Here is a 23260-nt window from a genome sequence, read left to right on the forward strand (position 1 = left end):
ATTTGATGTTGGATAAATGGACACTGTACCCATGTCCTTTTACTTATATGTACATATACTTTTTATTTTACTCCAGCAATTGATCCTCCAGTTCTAACCATAGCCTCTTTTTCGTTTATTTTTTGATAACGCTCATTCTTATATTAAAACTTATGTTAAACTTCTTCAAATTAAATCTTGGATGATTAGTCACTTATTTCCTGATCGATCAGCCTTTATCTTGATTTTAATCTGTCATTACCCCACTCTTTATCAGGAAATAAAGAAAATTCAAAGGTCATCTGTAAAAAAAAAAAAAGAAAAAAAAAAGCATGGATTAGGACTCTAACGTCAGCCACAGAGCTGCATTTAGGCATGTTGCAGTTCAAATTGAGCATCAGAATAGGCAAAAAAGGTGATTTAAATGACTCTGAACATGGAATAGTTGTTGCTGCCAGACCAGCTGGTCTGAATATTACAGAAACTGCTGATCTACTGGGATTTTCCTCACATATCAATCTCAGAATAGGTTTTACGGACGGCTTTGACCTCATAGGAATACAACAGTAGCTCAAATAACCACTTGTTATAACCAATGTATGCAGAAGAGCATCTCTAAATGGACATCACACTGAACCTTGAAGCAGGTGGGCTACAGCAGCAGAAGACCACACTGGGTGTCTCTCCTTTCAGCTAAGAACAGGAAACCGAGAATACAATTTGAACTAAACTGGACAGTAAAAGATTGGAAAAACATTGCCTGATCTGATGAGTCTTGATTTCTACTGTAACATGCAGATGGCAGAGTCAGAATTTGGTGTAAACAACTTGTATCAACAGTTCAGCTTGTTGATGGTGGTGTAATGGTGTTGGGGAACACTTTGGGCCTCTTCATACCAACTGAGCATCATTTAAGCACCACAGCCCGCCTGAGTATTGTTACAGACCACAGTGCACTGTGGTCATAAAGTACTGTGTACTGTCTGATGGCTGCTTCCACCAGGATTACACTATGCCATAAAGGTCAGATCATTTGCAACTATTTTTTTTTTTTAACATGACAGCGAACTCATTGTACTCAAGTGGTTTCCACAGTAACCATCGCAGTCCACTGAGCACCCTCAGGATGGTGTGAAATGGGAGATTTGCATTAGTGGTTGCTATGATGTTAATATGGAGCAAAATCTCTAAGGAATGTTTCAAGCAACTTCATCTATGCCATTGAGAATCATACTGCACAGCTAAGCTCAGAAGCCAAAATTTAATGCTTTAAATAGGATGCAGGGTATGCAAATTATCACATGATCAGGCTCCTCAGGTGCTTAGTCACCCTTAAGATGACTGTACTCAGAAACATGATGAGCAACCAGTGAGAAGTATAAAGGGCTCTATCTAAATCCCCATTTCGGCAAATCGCTTTTTGTCTGGATTTTAACTGAGATCATTTACACCTGGAACTCTGAGTAATGCAATTCTGGATGATCTGCTGCTCTCTATTCAATGGTTTTCTTGTGACTTGCCAACTTTGCTGTTGTTCAGTTGTGAGCTGTATTGTGCAGACTGTGTGTTGTACTACCTCTGCTGTGTTTGTGGTTGAGTTTCATGTATTTGAAAGACCACGGGCCTTTGCAAATAAGCTACGACTATAAATTCAGTGTTGTGTTTCTGGCACACGCTTATACTGATACACGATAAAACAATAAAACAATAAAACAACAAAATGAATCCACATTCTTTCTTTCTTTCTTTCTTTCTTTCTTTCTTTCTCTTTTAAAACCTTATAGTAAAAGCAAAATATTTCCATCCATATCAGTGGGCTGACAACTTCATTAACATTACCATGTAAGTCCACTTTTTCATTGATTATTAAATCTTATTTTCACTTAACACCAGTTATTTCCTCATGCTCACACAAACAGGATTTAGGCTGGCTAAAGTTCATATTAAACCAGTTTGACACGATGTAGTGCTGCCCCCTTCTGGATTAAAGGGTCACTTAACCAAGCTGTATTTTTCCAGCACCACAGGCAATAGAGGAGGATAGGTACATTGTGTTCTCATTTCTCCATCACCCCGGTATTTATGACCAGGAGGAGATAAGCACAGCGTGAACATCAGTACAAAAAACACACAATGCATAGCAACAAGACGTGAATAAATCCTAATAATACAACAGACAATTCTGTCGGAGAGAAGAGGATGAAGTGCACAGCCATTTCTGAGCATCCAGTGCTGTTGTGCTTGTAACTAACCTCAGCAAAGCCAGAACCACACACACATACAAAAAGTTACTATGCTGTTGCAGTGGGTATCATTTTACAGTCGCTCGTTATTGTTGATACTGAATTATAATGCAAAAAAGAAACAAGCCTGCAGCACAGCACAGCGAACGCCCACTAAGTAAGCATTTTTAATGTAGTTTATTTTTTTATATGCATCTATATACATAAACATTTACAATGCAGTATATGCTATAGAGGTACAACGATAGTAACACTGTAGGTGTGAGCTATAGGAAACGGGTAGAAAAGCTGAACAGTACTCAAACATGTGCTTTTGATATCATGCTGCTTGTCTGATGATGGATCTTCATTCTGAAAGGAACAGATAATGCCATTGGATGGGTTATTTAAGAGAAACTGCATCTGATTATGAGTGAAATCCTGTGGCACGAGTGGCTGAGATCACTCTAATACTGTGAGGATGAAGGTAGTTTGACAGCATTTTTAAGAAGCTTTTGTATAATAAAGCAGCCAAAGTATGATTATATCTAGCAGCATATATATACAGCATTAAAAAAGGCCCTCATAAAAATGGCACAATAACATGTTCTTATGTGAGTGCACAGTAACTGACCTGTTCAAAAATACTATAAGGTTAAAGTATATGTAAGAATAGATTAAAAAGCAAGGTCCCTCCGTACAGTACTGTGATAACATAAAGAGTGAGGCACATTCATCATCACTTGCAAAATGCACTGCATTCAACAGGAAGAAAGCAACTGGCACTTCAGAGCTGTGTGAAAAATTTCTAAAAGACTTTTAAAAAATACAAAGTATCTTCAAAATTGTTCATCCTTTGACAAATGCTTTAGAGCGGACGGCATGCCGAGGGTCATTTCTTCACTTTGCAGATTCAACACAAGAGTAAAACTGTGTAAAACTCCACAAGAACAATAATGTACACATACTATGATGATTAAAACGAACCCTTATTGGGGACATCGTGAATCACAATTTTTATACAGATAAATCATCTAACTCACTTCAGTATCTGCAGCGTATACTTCACAATATATATTCAGAATACCAAGTATCTCTCCGTTCCCCCTTTACAAGATATGCATACTACCCTGAAGCAAAGGTTATTTTTCATGTCTTTGCAGTTACCATGCATAACTGCAACGAAACTGATATGAAAGGACGTCTCCTGCAGAAGACAAAGAGTGGTTTAACAGTCCAGTGGAAAGTCGGGTAAAATACACCAGAAAAGCAAAAAAAAAAAAAAAAGGAAAAAGTGCAGACATCTGAAAAAAAAAGGTGAAAACAGAAGAAATAAAATTTTTTCTCTCAGGTGACGTATTTAAGGTATCTGAGCTGCTCCTGAAGGCTCTTGTGAAATCCGACTCGAGGATTCTGCTGCTCTTCTCCATACAGCAGAATTCCTTTGAGGAAAAATCTCCCAGGTGTTTGAATTGTCACTCAATATCCCACAAAAGGCCTGATGTGACGAATCCTTACTGATGGACTGAGTTCACATGCAGCAGGTAGCTTTGCTGCAGTCACGGAGTGGATGCGTCATTTATTTAACTTAGCAGATGCTATAAAATAGTGGCCTCCTCCATGGCATTGACCCATCTGAAACACAAAGAAGTGGAGCATTAGACCTTCGAACTCATTGTCTTTTTTTTGACTGGATTTGAAAGTCAGCTTATGTCACAGATCAGAGGTCAAGGTGTGTTTTTCCCAGTGTTTTTCTGTTTTCTCATAATTATGATACTAAATTGTTAATATGAATATTAACCACTTTGTTTTTCGTGGAATATAATCAACAAATTAAATCTTACAAACTAGATCATAAAACTCAGCGGCTTCTTTGTCTTTTTTTATTTAACAGGTTTGTATGATTTGCACTCGTGTACACCTTCTGCTCATTCTCTTTATCAGCTTGTTTTGATTTCAATAGACTATTTTACTGTGAAACACTAAAAAAACATGATTAGTAGTTTAGTAGTACTTTTAGTGCCATTTTTATCAGCAAAAACTTGAAGTAATCATGTATGACTTTATCCCTCTCCACATCATTGTGGAGGAATTTTGCCCACTTTTCTTTACAGAGTTTCTTCAGTTCATCGAGATTTACTGGCATTCATATATGCACAGCTCTCTTAAGGTCCCACCAGAGCATTTCAATCAGGTTGCGGTCTGTGTCTGAACTTTAAATGTTAAAAAGGCTCTCTTTTATTGTTGTGACACGCTTATATTTAACTTTAAGCAGAAAAAAAAAAAAAGGATGCAAATCTTCGTTAGGGAGTCAGAACAGATTTCACGGAGCGCCGTGAGAATGAATCCATTTTATTTGATATTTAAAAGAAAGTGCCTTGGAGTTATTTTTCTTTTTATGTCATCCCATCCCAGGAGCCCCTCAAAGGAATCCAGTTTAAATCTTGGAAGACCTCCTGCTCAAATACTTTTCAAAAATAAATATATATGCACTCTTTTGAACTGTTTTTACAAGCAAAAAAACCCGACAACCTACAAAACAGGGCTGACAGTAAGTAACAAGTGAATTCAAATAAATTGTCATGGCCCATTATAATAATTGATGCCTTTTGTAAATCTCAAAGTCAGTTGGAAGAGAAACGAATCCACTTTAACAAACACAGCCTGCCACCTCCACTCTTTGCCAGTAAAATGGGGATGCTGCAAACTGCCACGTATTTATTAAAACAAAAAGTGCATTAATAAGCTTGCTGTCAGCCTTCACTGAGTCACACATTCTACCAAAACAGATCAGCAATAGAGGACATAAATGCAGATAAACGAGTGCAAACATTAAGAGAAGACAGGAGACTTGTTAACGGTCAGTGCAGCAATCTTACACGAGAAAGCGAGAATGCATGGAGAGTACATTATGCTGCACTGCAGGAGATCAGCTGCTCACTGCCTGCTGTCTAACATACCACACATGCCTTGCTACAGCTCCCTGGTGGTCCAGTGATTAAGATTTAGAGCTCTTGTTGCTGTAGTCTGGCTATGATTGCTAGTCAGAGAATGTGCTTTTAAAAGACACTCCATGAATGTGCTTGTAAAAGCTTTTGCACTGACCTGCGAGCAGTGTTTTGATCATCTGCTTTGAAGGTGTAGTAGAGTGTTTTCTTGTGGTACAAATGGAATACGTTACTGCTTTCTTCTCCCTCTGGCCTCTCAGTCAGCTTGACGGTGAAGCCCTGCAGAGGCAGACTCTCTGAAGCCACTTTATCCTGAAGGAAGCAGGCACAAGTTAAAAATGCCAATCTGGCCGTCAGCAGCAACAACAACTTAATAAGTTGCTCGTGCTTTGAGGAAAACAAAAGACAAAAGAAACAGAGAGAGAGAGAGGGAGAGAGAGAGAGCACAGAGATTCCCTTTATTAGTCAATAAGTGTTCTGCTCATGAGGCTGAAAAAGTTAAAGAAGTGGATATGTAGTTAAATAGCTGTCATGCACTCGAGAAGAGCTGGATAAAGGCAATAAGAATGTGTGAATGTGTTTGGGGCTGGTGTGGGAGACTCTGTGCCCCCTCACCTCACTGGCTGTGAAGGTGTAGAGCACCTTGTCTTTGAGGAGGAACCACAGTCGCTTCCACTTCCTTTTGCTCTTCTTCCTGCGCTGCAAACTCCCACTCATGGTGGAGCCCTCCACACCAAGTGACACCTGCAGATAATTGTAATTTATTAGACATTCAGAAACTCTAATAACAGGGATGATGAGTCAGCTGTTTGTTGCAGCTGTAAAGACAAATGAAAGGGTACAAAGTAGTGTGAACCCTAGTGGCAATTTCTGTGCACTGCAGGAAGCAGCTGGACTAGATTCCAGTGATGCCAGTACACACAGACATCTTCCATTCACACAGCTCCCTGGTGGTCTAGTGGTTAGGATTCGGCGCTCTCACCGCCGCGGCCCGGGTTCGATTCCCGGTCAGGGAATAATCTTTACTTTCCCCAATAATACAAGAGTATGTGGGATATGAATGTTTTTACAAGGTTTGCCTAAATATCACAGTGGTCCGTGTTACTTTGGTAATAAGAAGCAATACTCTCTTGCTTATAAAATAGTTATCAGGGTTTGAAAAAAGGGTAGAGATAACAGGCAGCGAGTAGTTCACCTGGGTCAGAGGGGATATGCTCTTTCGGGACTTCCACAGACTAGGCGGCTGCAGACTCTGGAAGACAGCGGAGAGGGGACGACTGGCCCGGTGAGTCCGAGGGCTGGAGTTATCACAGGCAGCTGACACACTTCCACCTGCAGGCAAATGCAAACTCATTTCCTTATCGAGGTAAACAACTGGAAATAATAAGGTTTACATTGTACAGTGAGTTTTGAAACAGGCACCAGGAAAGCTAAGCTTCACCTCTTTTCCTGAGCTCGGCATAACAGTGATCGCACACTTTAGCCAGTCTGTCTTTGAGGTACTTCAGAGGATATCTGTTTCTGGAACAAGCCCGGCACACCACCTGTGCGGACACATCAGTGACATCGTGATACATCTACAGTGAAAATCTCCAAAGTAACGGTAAAGTATGGTAAGATTATGTCCCCAATATCCCCAAACAAGTTTACAGCTAAACGCCAACCACGTTCGAGTGAGAGCAAACTTTGGGTCTGACCTTGCCACACGCATTGCAGTGGTGTCGTCTGAGAGTGAGGCTGAAGTCGGAGGTGCAGTTCATGCACATCATCACATGAGAAACTGGCACGAGGACAGGTGCAGCCTCGCCCAGCGCCATCCACAATTTCTCACGGGCCTGATTGGACAGCGATGTTGAGATGTTACAGCACGAATAAAGCTCGCTTTTTCAGAATTCAACTCTTAACCCTGTAAAGCCCGAACCACAAAATAATTGCCAGAAAAGTCTTTTTGTTTTCAAAGCTGAGAGAGTTTATTGAATCTTCTGACAAATACATATCATAGGAGTTGAACTGCAAGTTATTGCCAGCAATAATAAGTAGACAGGGCTTATAAATGGTAATTTATTTAAAAAGTGAATCATCAAACCCTTCTCTTAGCTAATTCTGCACCCTTTCTTACAATGACTCAGATGAAAGTTCTCTTCTATGACAAATTGTATTATGTTACACTGAAGTTATTTTTCCTACCTCACTGCAGGGCCCGCCAAATGTGCAGAGTCCCGCCGCGTGGTCCGCTATGGCTCGACTTAGCGTGTGGAACCAGTCCTCCCTTTCTCCAACAGAACTGAAGAGAAATACAGAAATACAACACACCTGATGCCCCTGATGTGCCTGACTGAATGTGTAGATTTCTTTGGAAACGACAGCCATTGTTCACATCAGAGTTCTGAATGTCAGCGGCTCACCTGGCAGAGAGTGTAATAGTGATGTCGGACACCTCAATCTTAAGACAGTTCAGCACATTGCCCAGCGTGGGTTTGCTCACCTGTGTGTGACAAACAAGACCAGATCACAGTGCAGTAAAAAGCAAAAAAGCAAAACGTGTTTATGAAACTTGGAAAAGTTCATGTACCTTCATCCCTGACAGAGACAGTGTGTTCTTGAGCCTGTATTTCCCATCCTGCTGAGGGTAGGTGTACAGCATTATGTCGTTCATCTGAAGGAGAAAAAGGAAAGAAAATATAAGAGGTATAGAAAGATTTCACTATTTGAGATATGATGGCTTATTCTCACAACATTTACTGAAACTGCCAACATTTAAAAAAAAAACAAAAAAAAAGAGAAACAATAAATTAATTCATAGTATTTTTTATTAACTGATTTATTTGTTGACTAAACTTTTGATTCGTTGTAGATTTTTACAGTTTCTTCTCCTGATGAGAAAATTATTTACCTCGGATGTAATATCACCTGCTAACACAAGGTGGTAGTGTTATATGAACTTAAGCACCACAGCTGCCCAAAACAGCACCGAGGGTAGAGCTGGTTAAGTACTAGGCTGTGTTTTCACAGCACACTCACCTCTGTGCATCCTGTCAGCACAGAATTCCCATGTATGCACACAACAAAATTAGGCATTACTGTAAGGAAAATGTTTATTTTCCTGTCAAACCTGAGGTATTTGAATCCCCTGAATTCACCAAGAGTCTATTGTGTTCTCACAACACAGACAAAAGAAATGACATCATCGGTCACACCTTATGTGTGCTCTAAACATCCGCTGGGGCCTTATAAGCAGCATCCAGGAATTCTCCACCCTGCTCTGGACTCCGGGCCTCCCCTCGCCTTCACAGCCTTCTTAGGCTACGCTGAGAACCAGAGCTGGGTGGAACTGGCCTCCTTCACCACAACAACAACACTAACAGCAGCAGTAACGCATTTCATTGGACGACTGGCTGGAGACAAAACACTGCATGATAGCCAAGCCCGAGCCCTGCCTACGACCTCTGTGCTCGAGCCGCCGCAGCTCTTCTGCTCCACCCTGCACTGCTCATTTACTCATTCCACAGAAATCCAAGCAAGCGCCAAGTTAACAGATTTCACAGACATGACCCACGAGACGCAAATTATATCCACTTGAGCAACCAAGACATTTACTTTTTTTGACAGTGGCATTTCATCTCCTTCCCTAAAAGCATCACCTCCTTTACCTGCCCCTTTTACTCTTTCCCTCTGACATCTCTCTAGATCTCCATCCTCCCTCTTAATCCCTCCTCTCACTCACTCAGCCTGCTTTTCTTTCTTTTGTGAGCCCTGGCTTGTGACATGGGTGCTGCTTCTCTCTGTCACAGAGGTGGTTGATTGCTTTCATCGGCGCCGTTTGTATTTCAGTTTCCCATTAATAACACCTGAACCTCTGGAGCTGTTGGCTTCAAGGGAGCAAATAGCTTTATAGTCCTAATAGCCTACAAGTATCAACCACTAACATTTTCAAGCTAGAGCTTATCAGTTTAAAAACAGCAAGAGACTGATGGAAGAGAACAAAATGAATCCTGAGTGTCTCAAATGTTACATGCTACCTGGAACACTCTATGGCAAATATGCTGCCCATGGAAATTCATAACATGAGACAGCACTGATTGCACATGAAACAATAGATGGGACTTCTCTATTTCACATTATGTGTTTGTGTAGCACCACCACCCCTCCTCCCTGCATTCTACAGGGTGTCTGGCCTTCACTTCGCTGTCAGTCCCCTCCCAATACACAGGAAGTCGGCATCTAGTGACCCACACCAAACATCCTGTAAGGAAGTGGGGCCCTGGAAAACAAGTCCTGGGAGGGGAGGAGGGGAGAGGAGGAGAGTGGAGAGGGAGGCCCTTGGCTAGATGGGTGTGGTGTTTAGTCGAGGTCTTACAGCCTTGGCCTTGTGCCCCCCACCCTTCCCCAAAACCTCACCTAACTTGTGGCACAACCCTGTCCAACATTCCTCCACATTTTCTGCAGACCACGCCAGCATTCATTTTAACATTACCTAAATAACACTGCAGGTGTTTTCTGTCCTCGTGCTGTCCATCCACACCTTGCTTAAAACCACACGAGTTTCTTTTGAACTCTAACTGAGATGGCACTTTCCAAAGATACTGAAATCACGAGGCTTTGTTTTGGTAAACGTGTGTGAAATAATGCAAAAAGCACTTGAAAGAAAGGTCAAGCTATAGCCAAATGTTTGATTAAGTCACTCAGGATAAATATTAAATACGCTACTTTGAACAAAGATTGGCACCCAACTGATTTATTGGTGAGGTAAAACTATTGGCTGATATTAGATATTTACCAGTCTTTCAGCAAAGGTTAATAAGGCTAATACATAAAAAGAAGAGATGGGAGAAACAACCTTCCACCATGTTACGAGTGTTTACATTGCACAGTTTGTCCACCACATTTCCTTTAATCTTTCCTATGATTAGCCTTTTTTAAAGATAAGCTAGGCTAATCACAGCTAATATTAGACCATTTCAAACTACTGAAGAAACAAAATAGTGAAATACTTTTAAGCTTTAACACCAGTAGTGTCCGATGTAATGCCATTACCAGAAACAGGTGCCGAGGTTGCCTACTTTTCCTGGAGACCTTCATGAGTGTGCCCTCTTTGACAAACATCTGCCAAAAGAAACAGTATAAAAGCTTTGCATGTTAGGTTGATGTAATGTTGTTAACTAATCCTTACAAGGGTGGGGGGGTCATGACCAGTCTTTTTTATGCTTTCAAAGTGACCTCAGAGATCTGGCATTCAGATTTTGGTGTTGCTTTGTTTTTGACAGTGCAGCAGTAACGCTGTCAGACAGAACTACACGATGCTCACCCTTCCAGGTTTCAGAAGGTCCCTCTTCCCTTTCACGCTGTATTCAATGTGGACCAGACGCAACAAGTTTTCCTGCAGAAGAAGAGAAGCAGGAAGTTAGCGAGAGAGAGATTATCTAGTGATTGATGGAAGAGAAGACAAAGAACTGAACCATCCCTGTTTCTCTGTGTCTGCCATCCCTCACATTTTTAGTATCACATCCCTTTCCGACTCCCTCCCTTTCATGCCCAAAGAGAGATGTGCTACCACCGTCTGTCAGTCTCTGTGTGTATGTGCGTGTGTCAGGGCTTGTGCACAAATGAGAAAAAAAGTGTGATAAACACAGGAGGTAAGCCAAAGAGCCACATGGGAGCTCAGCAGTGAGGTGGGGTTGCCAGTTCATTCACAAACCATTCCCTCCCTTATAATTATCTCCATGAAGAGATAATGTGTGTGTGTGTGTGTGTGTGTGTGTGTGTGTGTGTGTGTGTGTGTGTGTGTGTGTGTGTGTGTGTGTGTGTGTGAGGGTGGGGGGGTCATATTCACCCTTTACACTGCTCCCTTTGTAATAAACACCTGGGACTTTCTGATGACATCATCTTTCCTTGCCTCTTGCGTAAATCAACAAGCTAAATGCCAAAAAAAGAGGAACAGAGCTCCCCTTCACTCCTGCAAGTCGTTTGGAAGAAGGATTCACGTGGGAGAAAAACCTCAGCTGTCTAATCTTGTCACGCTTGAAAATTGTTCTTTCATTGCCACGCAGAATAAAGACGCAGCAACTGCAACGGTGAGCTGTGAATATGTCAAACTCAACAGGGGCTACACAGTCTGAATGTAAACTCGCGGGGTGTATCCTGACTCAGAGACTCACCCCCTGTTTCAGATTGTCGTTGGCCTGGTCGGCTACCTCGGACACAATCACCAAGGCAGCTGCAACACAAACAGAGAAAGAAAAAGAGAGAGTGTTGGAACTTGGAACCGTCTCATTGGCTCTGACACAACAGCCAGGCACCGATACAGCTGCGTGCAAGTGTGCACGCGTGTGTCAGCACAAAGCATGCAGATTTACCCTGAGTGTCCTCGTATTCTTTGGAATCAGGAGAGAGGTTGTTCAGGTAATCTGGAGAAATCAGAGAGAAGATATGAAAACAAGACAAGGTAAAACAAGGTTAAATCTGAATTTGCAGGTGTGAAGCATCTACAGTTGTCTGGCCATAACTAGTGGTACAAATGAAACTGTATCTTTAAGTCCAACTTTTGCAAAAATACACACTGTTGAAAATGAGTGGTGGACCCCAGACAGCCCCAGCCCAGTATAACTCCTGGGATGCACAATACTATGCTGAGTGGCTACTGTTAGCTGATGTCAGCAAACCTGGCTGGTTAAGCTGCCACATAATTGCTCCAAGTGGAAACAACAGCTCATGTTAAGCATAAATAACACTTTGTCTTACAATTAAATATGTGCATATGTGCGTTTATGTGTTACCTGTGAGTAGCATGCGGTATTGAAGCACTCTCACTATAACCTGCAGCAGCTGGTGTTTCAGTGGGACTTCTGCTTCTTCTGGGCTTCTTGTCTGCACAGACACACACACACATATTGGAAATTTTAGAGGCTTGTAAAAGATCATCCATGACTAGTCTACATGGAAAAGTTTTTATTAGGGGTCATTTGTTGAATTGTACACTGCAGACATATTATTTCCGCAGAACAAAATTATTGTGAAATTAAATACCTTCTCCCACAAAAGATCTCACCCACATAAGAGTGCAACGGTGCCCCTGAGCTACACACAAAGAGCCGCTTCTCTGGCTCCCAAATAAGGTTAACCACTATTAGTCAGTGTTGCAAGTCAAGGGCACAAGTGACCAAAGGAAACCTATGGGACAGGATGACCTTAAAACATCTTTTCCACCAGTGTATAAAAACCTGAAGCGACTCCCATTCTTCTGCTCGGTGCAGTCATTTGCAGGTGAAAGGGGACAAAAAGTGGCACAATCAGAGAGAGCTTTAGAAAATCAATCAGGATCTAATTGTCTCTGACAGGTATTTATGCCCTAAGCGGTGGAGAAGCAGTGGGGGTCTGTGTACTGTCTGTGTACACACACACACACACACACACACACACACACACACACACACACACACACAGAGTTTTTTTTCTAATCCAATGAAGTCCCATCCTTCATTAGCGAGGCACAGATAGCACCCTGCGGGAAACAGCATCTTCATCTTATTTACACCACACAAACGCATACACACTCGTGCACACACAGGAGCCCACGCAGACACAAACACCAGCTCTATCATCCAATTTCAGACGCATTCACACGTGCGTGCAGTGTGCAAATGATGGATCCCTTCCCACGTACACCCAGGCCGTGGTTGGTGATGAGATAACGCTGATTGGGGCTCTAAAAGGGGAGGGATGCGATATGACTTAAACACACCGCTTTGTCTTCATTATCTGAATTGCAGGAGTCAAAAAGTAACAGAAAGCTGAGGCCTCTTCTAGTGACGTCCACTCACCTACTCCTAAGGTTTCCGTGTATGAAGGTGTGGTTGGTTTTTTTTACCCCTCAGCTTCAGCCTTTACTTTTCTGTCTTCCTTCTTTCCTCCTCTCCCACTGATCACTGCATGATGCATTGAGAACAATAATAACTAGCTCTCCATTCTGTTTTCAGAGCATCCGCTCCACTCAAGTGTTGCTTGTAAATTGTCATCCAATTGACACTTGTAAAGAGGAAGTAGCTTTCGAGAGATGGTAATTAGCCTGCAGTTTGTTTGGGTGAGACCAAACGAAGGGGGAGAGAGGAGCGAATGTGCGATGCATTGTGCTGGCAAATAAACACCTCCACAGAAACGCAGAGATAAAAAAAAGAAGCCCCACACCTCTCACACTCTGTCACGGCCAGCTGATTTGCTGCCTGCACACAGAACTGATCTAATTGGGGAGTTGTAAAGGAGGCTGTGGCTCTAATTAGCTTCTGTCTGCCTCATTGCCCAGCTGCCTTTACAAGGATTTCACTCCATCGCTCTCTCTTCCCCCTATCGCTCTCTGTCCACCTGCTGCACAGCCTCCCACTGTCCCCCTAGGCTTCTGGCACAGGAGGAAACACGCAGCGTTTACACACATCTACGCTACCGCATGAATACTAATCCAACCCGAAGTGCTGTGGAAGGAGATTTCTGAAGTGTTTGCAGTTGAATGACATCCATGCAATTTGTGAATGACAATCGCCCTGCAAAGACAATCAGACACACACATGAAGGGACACAAATGAATTGGTAACAGAGGTAATGGGTAACACACAAGCACACCACGCTGTGTTGGCTCACGTGGTAAACGAGCAACACTGGCCGTCCAGAGGAGACTGTAATCCTGTAAGGGTCGAGCAGTGATCTGATCAGGGTCTGTGGCTACTTTATCACTGTCATCACCACATCCACAATGAAATTGCTAGCACTTATGCTGCAGCACTTTGGCTTGTGGCATTAAAAAAGCAATTGGCCGGGAGAGTGGAAAAAAGGAAACGGAGGTGTTGAGGGGAGGTAAGCACTGAAAATAGCCAGATCTAATGAAGATTGACTATTTTTAAATGCAGAAAAAAGAACAGCAAGCTGTGAGTACAATTACCCAAGTCAATGCTTGTGCTTTTTTGTAGGTATAATGACTTGAGATGTGCCACACAACCAGTATTAAACAACAACACAGCATCTCTCAGGAGCAGGAGCAGGTACAGTGTGCCTGTATGATTGTCTTTGCTCTCCCTCAGCCCTCTTTCCTCCTGATTACAGTGGGGTCACAATCACCATGTAACTCCCAAAGCAGTCCTTTGGTACAGCACAGCATTCATCACCCACACATAATGCCCTGGTGTGGGACTGTGGGAAGGACAGACTCCAGGTTACATGCTTATATGTAATAAGGGAAAAGTAAATGCAGGTTGAATATACAGTGACAGCTGGAGCGATCCTCCCAGGAGAATTTAATAGCGACTGCCACTCCGGGTGATACTTTCGGAGATGTAAGGCCAACCCCACATAAATCATTCAGACCAATCAAGCCATTCACGGCATATATTCCGGGTAAGCAGCAGTTTACGATGTGAGAAAAGGAGCTTATAGCCCCTTCATGTTGAGGCACGTAATTGACTTTGATCAAGGATATTTAGAGCCGAGCTTGTCCAAGTGTGGAAACATGTCGCAAGATTACGAAAGGTCGGTGTTTACTGTCCGTGGCTGCGAGTCATTTCTCAACTTCGCTCCCCCCTATTTATATTTGATCGGACAGAGCCAAAGTTTTTCTTTCTGGGAAGAGGCAGCTGCTGTTGAATATTCATGAGCGAAGACAGTTGGTGCCTTGTCCATTCATTTTTCTTATCAAACCACAAATGCTCGGAAGCATTGTGTCAGGCACTCATGGCGAATCAGCACACGGCATGGAGCTGGTGACGCATGCATTTGGTTACAGAGGAGCTGAGCTGAATAGGTAACATGAGGCAGTGCTTTCTAATGATCTGTACTCTGATGAAACCAGAGGCAGATGAGGCTTATATAAAGACTCAATCATTTGAATGCTGTGTATGTGAGTTTATCTATATGCTTTCTTAATATACTGCGTCTTACTCAAAATATGTCAGTCGTGGTTGTTACCCGCTCAAGCTGTACATGTTCATATTCAGCAGGAGCACAAAGTAAGGATTATTAAGCGGACCATGCGTACAATTTTTTGAAAACAGTGATGAAATTAGACCACAGATCCTATTAGACTGAGCCTTTGCTGATCCCTTCACCCAAATCCAACCTCCTGGATGAAGAGACACGCTGGCAAAACAATGAGTATTTGCTGTGGAGTGGGTATAGAATATGCGAGCATGGCAGCAGAAAGGTCAGTTAGATGAAAAAGAGAGGGGATAGAGGGGGTTTAGAAAGGCCAGCGTCTCCCTGTGGAAGCTGGGTGACAAAAATAAAAGCAGAGAGCTGTAAAGTAAGCACCAGGGGAAACACTAGGTTTGATTTCTGCACCCTGATTTACTTTCCCTCCATGAATATTTAAAGTAAACCTGAGATTTTACTTTTGTTTATGTTTTAAAAAAAATACTGGATCATTTTTAGTGAAGGCAGCACGGTGACAAGGTGGTTAGCACTGTTGCCTCACAGCAAGAAGTTCAGTGAGTTCAATTCCACCATCAGGCCAGGGTTTTCTGTGTGGAGTTTGTATGTTCTCCCCGTGTTTGCGTGGGTTCTCCCTGGGTGCTCCGGCTTCCTCCCACAGTCCATAGACATGCACTTAGTGGGGATAGGTTAATTGAAAAACGCTAAACTGCCCATAGGTGTAAATGTGAGCGCGAATGGTTGTCTATGTGTTAGCCCTGCGACAGACTGGAGACCTGTCCAGGTTGTACCCTGCTTCTCGCCCTAAGACAGCTGGGATAGGCTCCAGCCCCCCCGCGACCCTGAAAAGGATAAGCGGAAGCGAATGGATGGATGGATGGGATCATTTTTCTGAACCCAAGCTTGCAGAAACAAGAAAACAAAGGAAAAATTGCAACAGAAAGAGAAAGTTGGCAGGAAGCACGACAAAAAGCTGTCTTTACTATGTGTATGCATTTTAGTCAGTCTGTTCAGTGTCTTACCTCAAACGTCTTGACGATTTTGGCGAAAGCCGGGTTTTTCCTGCAGCTCTCCTCGAGCAAAGACATGCTGCGGTCGTACTCGGAGATGTAGGTGTCAAACGCGCTGAAGTTGTCCCGACGTGACAAGATCACATCTGCAACTTTTGGACTCTCCTCCCTTCACAGTGGATAAAATCAGCGATTAAGTGCATGCTCTTTAATCACTCCAAGTCATTTTCTTGTTAAAGAAAGAGTCCCACACAAACATCCAAAGTCTGTCAGCTGAGCTCCAACTCGACATGAACTTTATTCCAGCAACGCTTCAGTTACTCAAGCCACACATTTCTCATCGGGATGTTTGAGAACCTTTAATGAGCAATTAATATATCCGTTGTAGTTGCAGCTTAAATTTAGTGTATCAACATGAGCCCATCATCGCTCTTTCCATCTTGGCTAAAGAAATTAATGCAGTTTTTTTCCCCAGAAATCAGGATGCAGCAGACCGTAGAAGAGCATAGATCTATGCTTAGCAGCAGGTAACAGGTGCTACCTTTGGTTGAGGAAGAACCCCTCTGTAATGAAACGATTATAACTGGCCTTTTAGAGTGGTGTTTTTTTTATTTTTTTTATTTTTTGCCTGTCCCATTTGGTTCTTTAGCCATCAGAATTGTTGTCTGAAGACCAACAAGGATACCCAATGGATTTATTTTGCCAAATGGATCATCGTGGCATTGCCGTATTGGTCCATTTGATCGACCTTTGTTTTTATTATTTCTTTTATTTTATTTTCAGTTGTTACAGACGGGACAGACATGAGTGAGAGATAGGAAAGGGAGAAAGAAAGAGGAAGGAAAAGAAAAACAGAAGGGGAGAGGGACAGTGAGAAAGGGGGGGGGGGGGAAATCTCCTGGATCACCTGTTGAGAGAAAAAGAATAGAAAACAAGCAAAAAAAACCCAAAGCAACATACTAAACACAACACCATCGCATTAATCTAGCTAAGTGTAAACAGCAGTAAATACTAAATATTCAATGTTGTTGTGCAGCACGCAGGACAGACAGCGCACAATGTGCTTTGAAGTAGCAGCCAAGAAAGGTGTAATTTAAGTCTACGAACAGTGAACACGCGTGTGCACACCTATGTGGATCAGCGCGCTTGTATTCAAATGGTTTCCACATGTAATGGTCTGCAAGAGGATGTAGAGAGCCATAGCCCTGTCCCCCAGGGCATGAAGCAGGCATGGAGGAGATCCAGGCCCCAGACATCCAGAGGCCCCAGAGTGCGAGAGCCCAAGGAGGCGTCACCCAGTAGCCACCGAGCAGAAGCTAGAGGGGGCTGCACCGGCGTGCCCGCCGGCTCTGCCGGCACCAGCTGTGCCAGAGTGAACCGAGCCGCAGGCCCAGAGGCCAGAGGCCTGAGTGGTGTTTGAATGTTTCAGAGTGATTATTAGAGTCTCAGTGGACAGTAAATTAACACGACTGTAAAAGTTTCTACAGTTTCTCTCTTCTTACCATTGACTAATACGCTCTTCCAGCTCAGTAAAGATGCTGCTGTGCAGGGTGTACACCTCAGGCAGCACTCCCAGTATTTCCCCCAGCCTCTGCTCCTCCAGCACTGGCTCTCCTTCCTCATCCACCGCCTCAGTAACTGCTGACCTAAAGTCCTGCATAAGAGAGGGAAAACAGGATTAGTGAGAAGAGCGTTTTTTAGTTGTTGTTCTTTTATTTAAGAAGACAAATGTATGGAGCAAAAGGGGGAAAAAGGTTCAAGGTTCAAGGTTCATTATTTGTCACATGCATAGTTATAGAAGTATAACACACAGTGAAATGTAACCTGACACGCTCCTCGACATGTGCAAAAATTGTGTGTGTGTGTGTGTGTGTGTGTGTGTGTGTGTGTGTGTGGGGGGGGGGGGGGGTAGAGGAAGAACATACATATATATATATATATATATATATATATATATATATATATACACATATACACACACACATATATATATATATATATATATATATATATATATATATATATATATATATATATATATATATATATATATATATATATATATATATATATATATACACATATAGTATATATATTGGATGAATGTGCAGTAGTAGCAGCAAGCAGGTGAATTCTGTACATTAATATGAATAGACATCTGACATCAGACTATTTTACAGAAATGGAGGAATTTGTCGAGAGGCTTGAAGAAGGAAGTAGGTGGTTGGGGGGAAGGGGTGTGAATAGGCAGGAGAAATGAAAGGTACAGAGGAATGAGGAACCAGGAGAAAAATGGAAGGAAGGTCAGATCCTCCTTAACATCCTTCCTGCTGCCCTCTCCTCGTATCATCTCATTACTTTGGTCTTTGTCCAGGCATTCAGGAAAAGTGGCCTTGCTTGCACAAGAGCTGTGATCCAGGTGCTGTTGCGTAATGACCTTACTTAATGATACACTCTTATTCTGTACATAGTTCATAGCTTTTAATTTCTAAGTGTACACTAATATACAGTGAATTAGGGTCCCTTAAATCCATTCGCTCACATAAATAATGTGCAATATGTAGTTATAGCTGCGGCGTCAGTGACTAAAAGGATGAATATGAGGAGTTATGGCAGGGAAAACCAAGATCAGAGGTAATTTATCTACTCAGCGAATAAGTAGGTGAGTCATTTGGAGCTGCCAACACTGGTTAAAAAATATCAGTTTCCTTCATAAGCAAAGCTTTGTGTGAAACTACTGTCTATAAAGGTGAGGTGAGTCTGTGAGGTAGAAGTGCATCAATTCCTGTTCTGGGTAAAGCGCAGCCATAAAACAAACAGAGATGTCCCACAGACCCGTCTGATAACGTGGTGACACCGGGCGCTTCGCTTCACGCCGTCCATCACACACAATCGATCTTGGTGCGAGTTAACATTCATCACTTCTCACACCTGCTTTTACGGTTCAGGTCAAATTCCTCTACACGCACACAAACACAGACACCCTCCCTCAGATCCATGGATGAATGAGCTTTAACCAGCTTTTTTTTTTGTTTGTTTTGTTGCCCATTAACTTGCAACCTTCTCTCAATTTTCCTCACGTAAAGCAGGTCAACAAGCACCACGTTAAGCACTCGGCTGAGCAGCCAGTCATGCTTGGTGATAATTCGGCACAGAGAATCTGTTCAGAGGTCAGCAGGTGATAAATGAGAAAAAAAATATAAAAATAATGATAATAATAATAAGCCCGGGCTTCATATGCTGAAGCAGTTATGGGGGAAAGTCATAGAAGAGGAGCACAGCCTCCCTTCCTATGTGGAGGCACGGTCCTGGAAATTCTTTGTGTTCTTGTTATTCCTTATCAAACAATGGAACAATAGCTCATGTGCCTCTCACTTTACGCTGCGCCTTGTTTTTTTTCCCAGACTGTGTGTTTGTACATGTTGTGCCGCTGGAGCGTTCCGCGGCTGGAATATCTCTGTTTCATTCTAATTATGAGATCAGCCTGCATAAAAACAGTGACTGATATCTCAAAAGACCACATTTCTGAAGTCTGAAGAATAACAACACCCCCATGCATTATGCAAATGCATGATTAAAAACCTGAAAAGCCTCAATGTCACCTCTGAAAGGTGTCAGAAAAGGTGGTGTGGTGACACTGAGGAGGAATGCGAGGTTACTCGGTGTCTATTAAATGGCAATTTCTGGTAACATAATAATAATTTACATAGAAGAAAAATGTTCATTAATTACTTGCTGAAACGTCTCATCGCTGATGCACTGATGTCCAGCATATGTCTCTGCCTGCACTTTGCCACACATCCTGCTAATTAGTATGACTGAAGATCATGATGAGACTGCAGATATATGATAATGAGTTGGGCCCATTGCATAATATTTATATTAGTTGCTGTTTAATGGCATCAAATTAGCCATTACGCAAAGCTGCTACGGTGCACTCACGGCAGGCGTTCATAAATCATGGTGAAGGGCCACACATAAGAAATTCAGGTTATGACCTTATTCAAGGTTAGAAGGTACAGGCTGACTGATGGGCTTCCCCGGCTTCAATGACTCTGCCTGTCAGATTTGTACTGGCAACCATCACCTTAATAGCCACTTCTCCACACCGTGTTTTCACTTCTAATGCACGAGTTCTTTAAAAAAAAAAAGTGAATTAAATAAAAGTTGTCACTAAAGGTCATTTTAGGTGTCAAATATCCTTCTTTGTTTGTACCTCTGCGGGGATGTGCTCTTGTTATGACAGGCAGTGAGTGAGAAACGATGGGAAGAGGTGACAACAGTTGGCTGCGATGCGTGGCCGCCCTCTGGCTCATCACGGCTCACTTTCAAATCCTCTGTCCAACAATAACTTTACTTGTTCCTCTAATGAGAGGGAAATTCGCCACTGGATGACACAACACGGTCACGAGGAACTTGAGGTGCGCGCAAAATATAAAAAAGGACCCTCCTGCTTTGTTTTTTTGTTTTTTTTCGTGACCTTCGGGTGGCAGATTGCCATTCGAGGGTGGGGATGTGCACGCACACAGTGTCAGATGAGTAAGGACGCAAGGACGGCATCATTAGGAACGCTGCGTCATCTTACAACTGACCACGCCAGAGTACTACATGTCAACTTTGTCAGAACCAGGAAGTAGATCTTGCTGCAACAACACTGATAAACCTGAACGGACCCATACAAAGGTGGAGGGGGGTGAGGGAGTGAGAAAAAGGAGACAGAGACTGGGGAGCAGACACACAGGATATGATGTTATCAAGACAGTTTAATAGGCCTTCAAGCAGGAGAGATTTTAAGCCTGTGTGACACTTTTGTGGCGTGTGCTGGTGAATGTCCTCTTACCTCCTGAAGGTGCTTCAGGCCGCTGATGTGTCTGAAAACAAGAAGAGAAGAGAAGCATTAGATCTAATTAAACTGTGGGGAGGAATTTACAACCTTCTACACAACTAAGTTCTTTTTTTCCCATGGGACTCATTTAATTATTTAAATTATGCATGATGGAAAAACTACATCAGTGGAATGGTTAAGTGGGCAGCAGGGCAGGAGCGAGACTGGTGAAAGACACTTGTGTAATTGGCTGTCAGTTACTCTGCATGCAGCTTGATGAACGAGGGAGAAGAAGGCGGGGATGCAGTTGGATGGAAATGGAGAGCAAAACGGGGGGCGGGGGCATAAAAATAACAATATTGTATTAAAAAATAAATTAGATGTCGATAGAGGACGATGCTTGTGATGACGTGGAAGAGATGTGGCTCAAATTGGAGGAATCCACAAGTGCGGGCAACTCACAGTCTCTCTGAGTCGACGAGCTCTTTGGCGATGTAGAACGCTCGGGATCGGCCATCAATCTGCGTGACAGGGAGGGAGAACGGCGGGAGACGAATGAACACGGTGCATGTTTAAAGGCTCTCTGTGGACACTTACTGCTCTCGAACGCTAATGCGCAGCCAAGCCACGCGGCAGACGAGGAGCCCGACAAAAACTCAGATCCACTTTTTTGTAGATTCTTGCTGTCAAAATAAGACTGATTATTTCATTACGCTGCAGCGCAGACGTGAAGGTTTCCTGAAAATACGTAACTTTTAAATTGAGATGCATTATGTATGAGAGCCTGTGTGTGTGTGTGTGTGTGTGTGTGTGTGTGTGTGTGTGTGTGTGGTGACAACAGTGCTGCCCATTGATTTAGAAGCTAATCAAAGGGCTACAAAACATCCGAGCCAAAGCATAACACCGGAGCCTTTTAGGGATTTACCGGTACAGCTCCTGTGCTTGTCGGCCTTATTTTTGTTCCTATGTGCTGCATTTCACAAATACTGCATTAAAGTCACACGATCCTCATTTCCTTGAAATAAAACCAAAACAAAATGCAATTAAATGAATCTGTTCCTGGGGCCAACAACTAAAACCTCACTTTTTTCCTCGTTGCATTCTCTTCTCATTTATTGTGGCTTTTCTTTGAAGAAAGGGAGAACAAGGAAATGAATGTCACATAACGAGAGCAGGGGGCTGATGCAATTGTGATAGCAGCAGGATGGGTGGGGTCCATCTTTGAGCTACTGTAAAATGTCTGTTTTCTACTATACAGAAATTGTTTACCCCTCATTTTTCGTTTTTACTTTTGTCAAAGGTCTGATAATTCAAATCTAGCACTGTCAACAAAATAAAGCAGGACTTCAGCTTTTCATCTAGAGCTACTAAACCAATTAGCAGGTCATGGGGCTAAATAAACCACTTTCTCTCTCGCTTTCACTCGTTTTCACATCCCACCACCACTCACCTGTCGTTCATAACCCTGCTCTACTGCCCCCTCTTCCTCCTCAGAGGTACGCCCGTGGTCCTCATCCGCTGACAGCCCAGCAGAGACGGGGTTCATTGGGAAAGGCTCTGTGTAGGCACTGCCAGGGGGAGAAAAAAGTATGAAAGCAGCAAGACAGCACTGGTAATGAAATATGACATATGAATTATCTAGTTTGATGAGAGGCTTTATCATAAAAGCAAATCTTAACCAGGAAGATGCTGAATATATTCAACTGGGATTTCAAGGTAGCACAGAGGACGCATTTAGCACATTTACTGTAAAAAGCCACCGTATTCTAATGGGGCTTCCTTTAAAACACTAAGGATTACTGCAAACTCCCTGTAATTGTGGGTTTTGCTTTTTCCTGTGTGCATCTCTAAGCATTTCTGTCCTCATATGGAGCCCTCCAGAGGGATACTGTAATCCCTTTCCTGATTTGTGCTCTTCACAGATGGCACGTTTGTGTATGTGCGCCGGTAATCCTTTAGTGAGCTTCTACACCTGAGAGGGGCACGTTGTAGGTCACTTCACATTTAATCCCTTTAAATGCAATCTGTGCTAATGCCCTCTGGCCCATTAAGACCCATTCAGTATCCTAACAGTCACACTGTCAGTAAGATACCTGAGTAACAGTTACTGGCAGAGCAGCAGTATGACATGTATAGGACAGGTATAATAGGTGCTGGGAGCACTGCCTGTGCTCTAATGAAACACACATTACTACACTTTAAATTCTAACTCATGTTAGTGAGCTCTACTTAATATTAAATAAAAAGCACCTCAATATACATGAGTTTAAGTGACTAGAAAATAAATCAGTTCACAAAATATACTCTCACACTATTAGTAGAGCCAAGATCTCATTTTTGTCACAGTCACTGAGCCTCATACATGACTAC

General features: G+C 42.7%; 1 protein-coding gene and 1 non-coding gene across 3 annotated transcripts in view; one reads left to right on the forward strand and one right to left on the reverse strand.

Annotated features, from left to right (window-relative positions):
• Window positions 1-2386: 2386 nt before the first annotated feature.
• The window catches only part of fgd5a (FYVE, RhoGEF and PH domain containing 5a), a 32213-nt gene continuing 11339 nt past the window's right edge, over window positions 2387-23260 (reverse strand). The window contains exons 3-21 of one of the 2 annotated variants that reach the window (XM_086291645.1): window positions 22341-22458; window positions 21353-21411; window positions 20906-20936; window positions 17568-17719; window positions 16078-16234; window positions 11923-12013; window positions 11503-11553; window positions 11305-11363; window positions 10455-10526; window positions 10184-10252; window positions 7722-7805; window positions 7555-7634; window positions 7337-7433; window positions 6847-6984; window positions 6591-6693; window positions 6345-6481; window positions 5792-5893; window positions 5307-5461; window positions 2387-3836 (exon numbers count right to left, since the gene is read on the reverse strand). In XM_086291645.1, the coding sequence (XP_086147771.1) occupies window positions 3800-3836; window positions 5307-5461; window positions 5792-5893; window positions 6345-6481; window positions 6591-6693; window positions 6847-6984; window positions 7337-7433; window positions 7555-7634; window positions 7722-7805; window positions 10184-10252; window positions 10455-10526; window positions 11305-11363; window positions 11503-11553; window positions 11923-12013; window positions 16078-16234; window positions 17568-17719; window positions 20906-20936; window positions 21353-21411; window positions 22341-22458 (1792 nt within the window). In that variant the 3' untranslated portion in view covers window positions 2387-3799. Of the gene's footprint in view, window positions 3837-5306; window positions 5462-5764; window positions 5894-6344; window positions 6482-6590; window positions 6694-6846; window positions 6985-7336; window positions 7434-7554; window positions 7635-7721; window positions 7806-10183; window positions 10253-10454; window positions 10527-11304; window positions 11364-11502; window positions 11554-11922; window positions 12014-16077; window positions 16235-17567; window positions 17720-20905; window positions 20937-21352; window positions 21412-22340; window positions 22459-23260 lie in introns of both variants that reach the window. The other variant, XM_086291644.1, reaches the window with a different exon arrangement.
• Window positions 6094-6165, forward strand: trnae-cuc (transfer RNA glutamic acid (anticodon CUC)). Its single transcript has one exon. It is a non-coding gene; the product is annotated as a tRNA-Glu (tRNA).

The sequence above is a fragment of the Aulonocara sp. 'chitande type north' Nkhata Bay genome, linkage group LG5 (assembly GCF_057382095.1).
Source record: "Aulonocara sp. 'chitande type north' Nkhata Bay isolate Kocher_YH1m ecotype deep benthic linkage group LG5, A_spYH_male_GT1.1, whole genome shotgun sequence".
Lineage (NCBI taxonomy): Eukaryota > Metazoa > Chordata > Actinopteri > Cichliformes > Cichlidae > Aulonocara > Aulonocara sp. 'chitande type north' Nkhata Bay.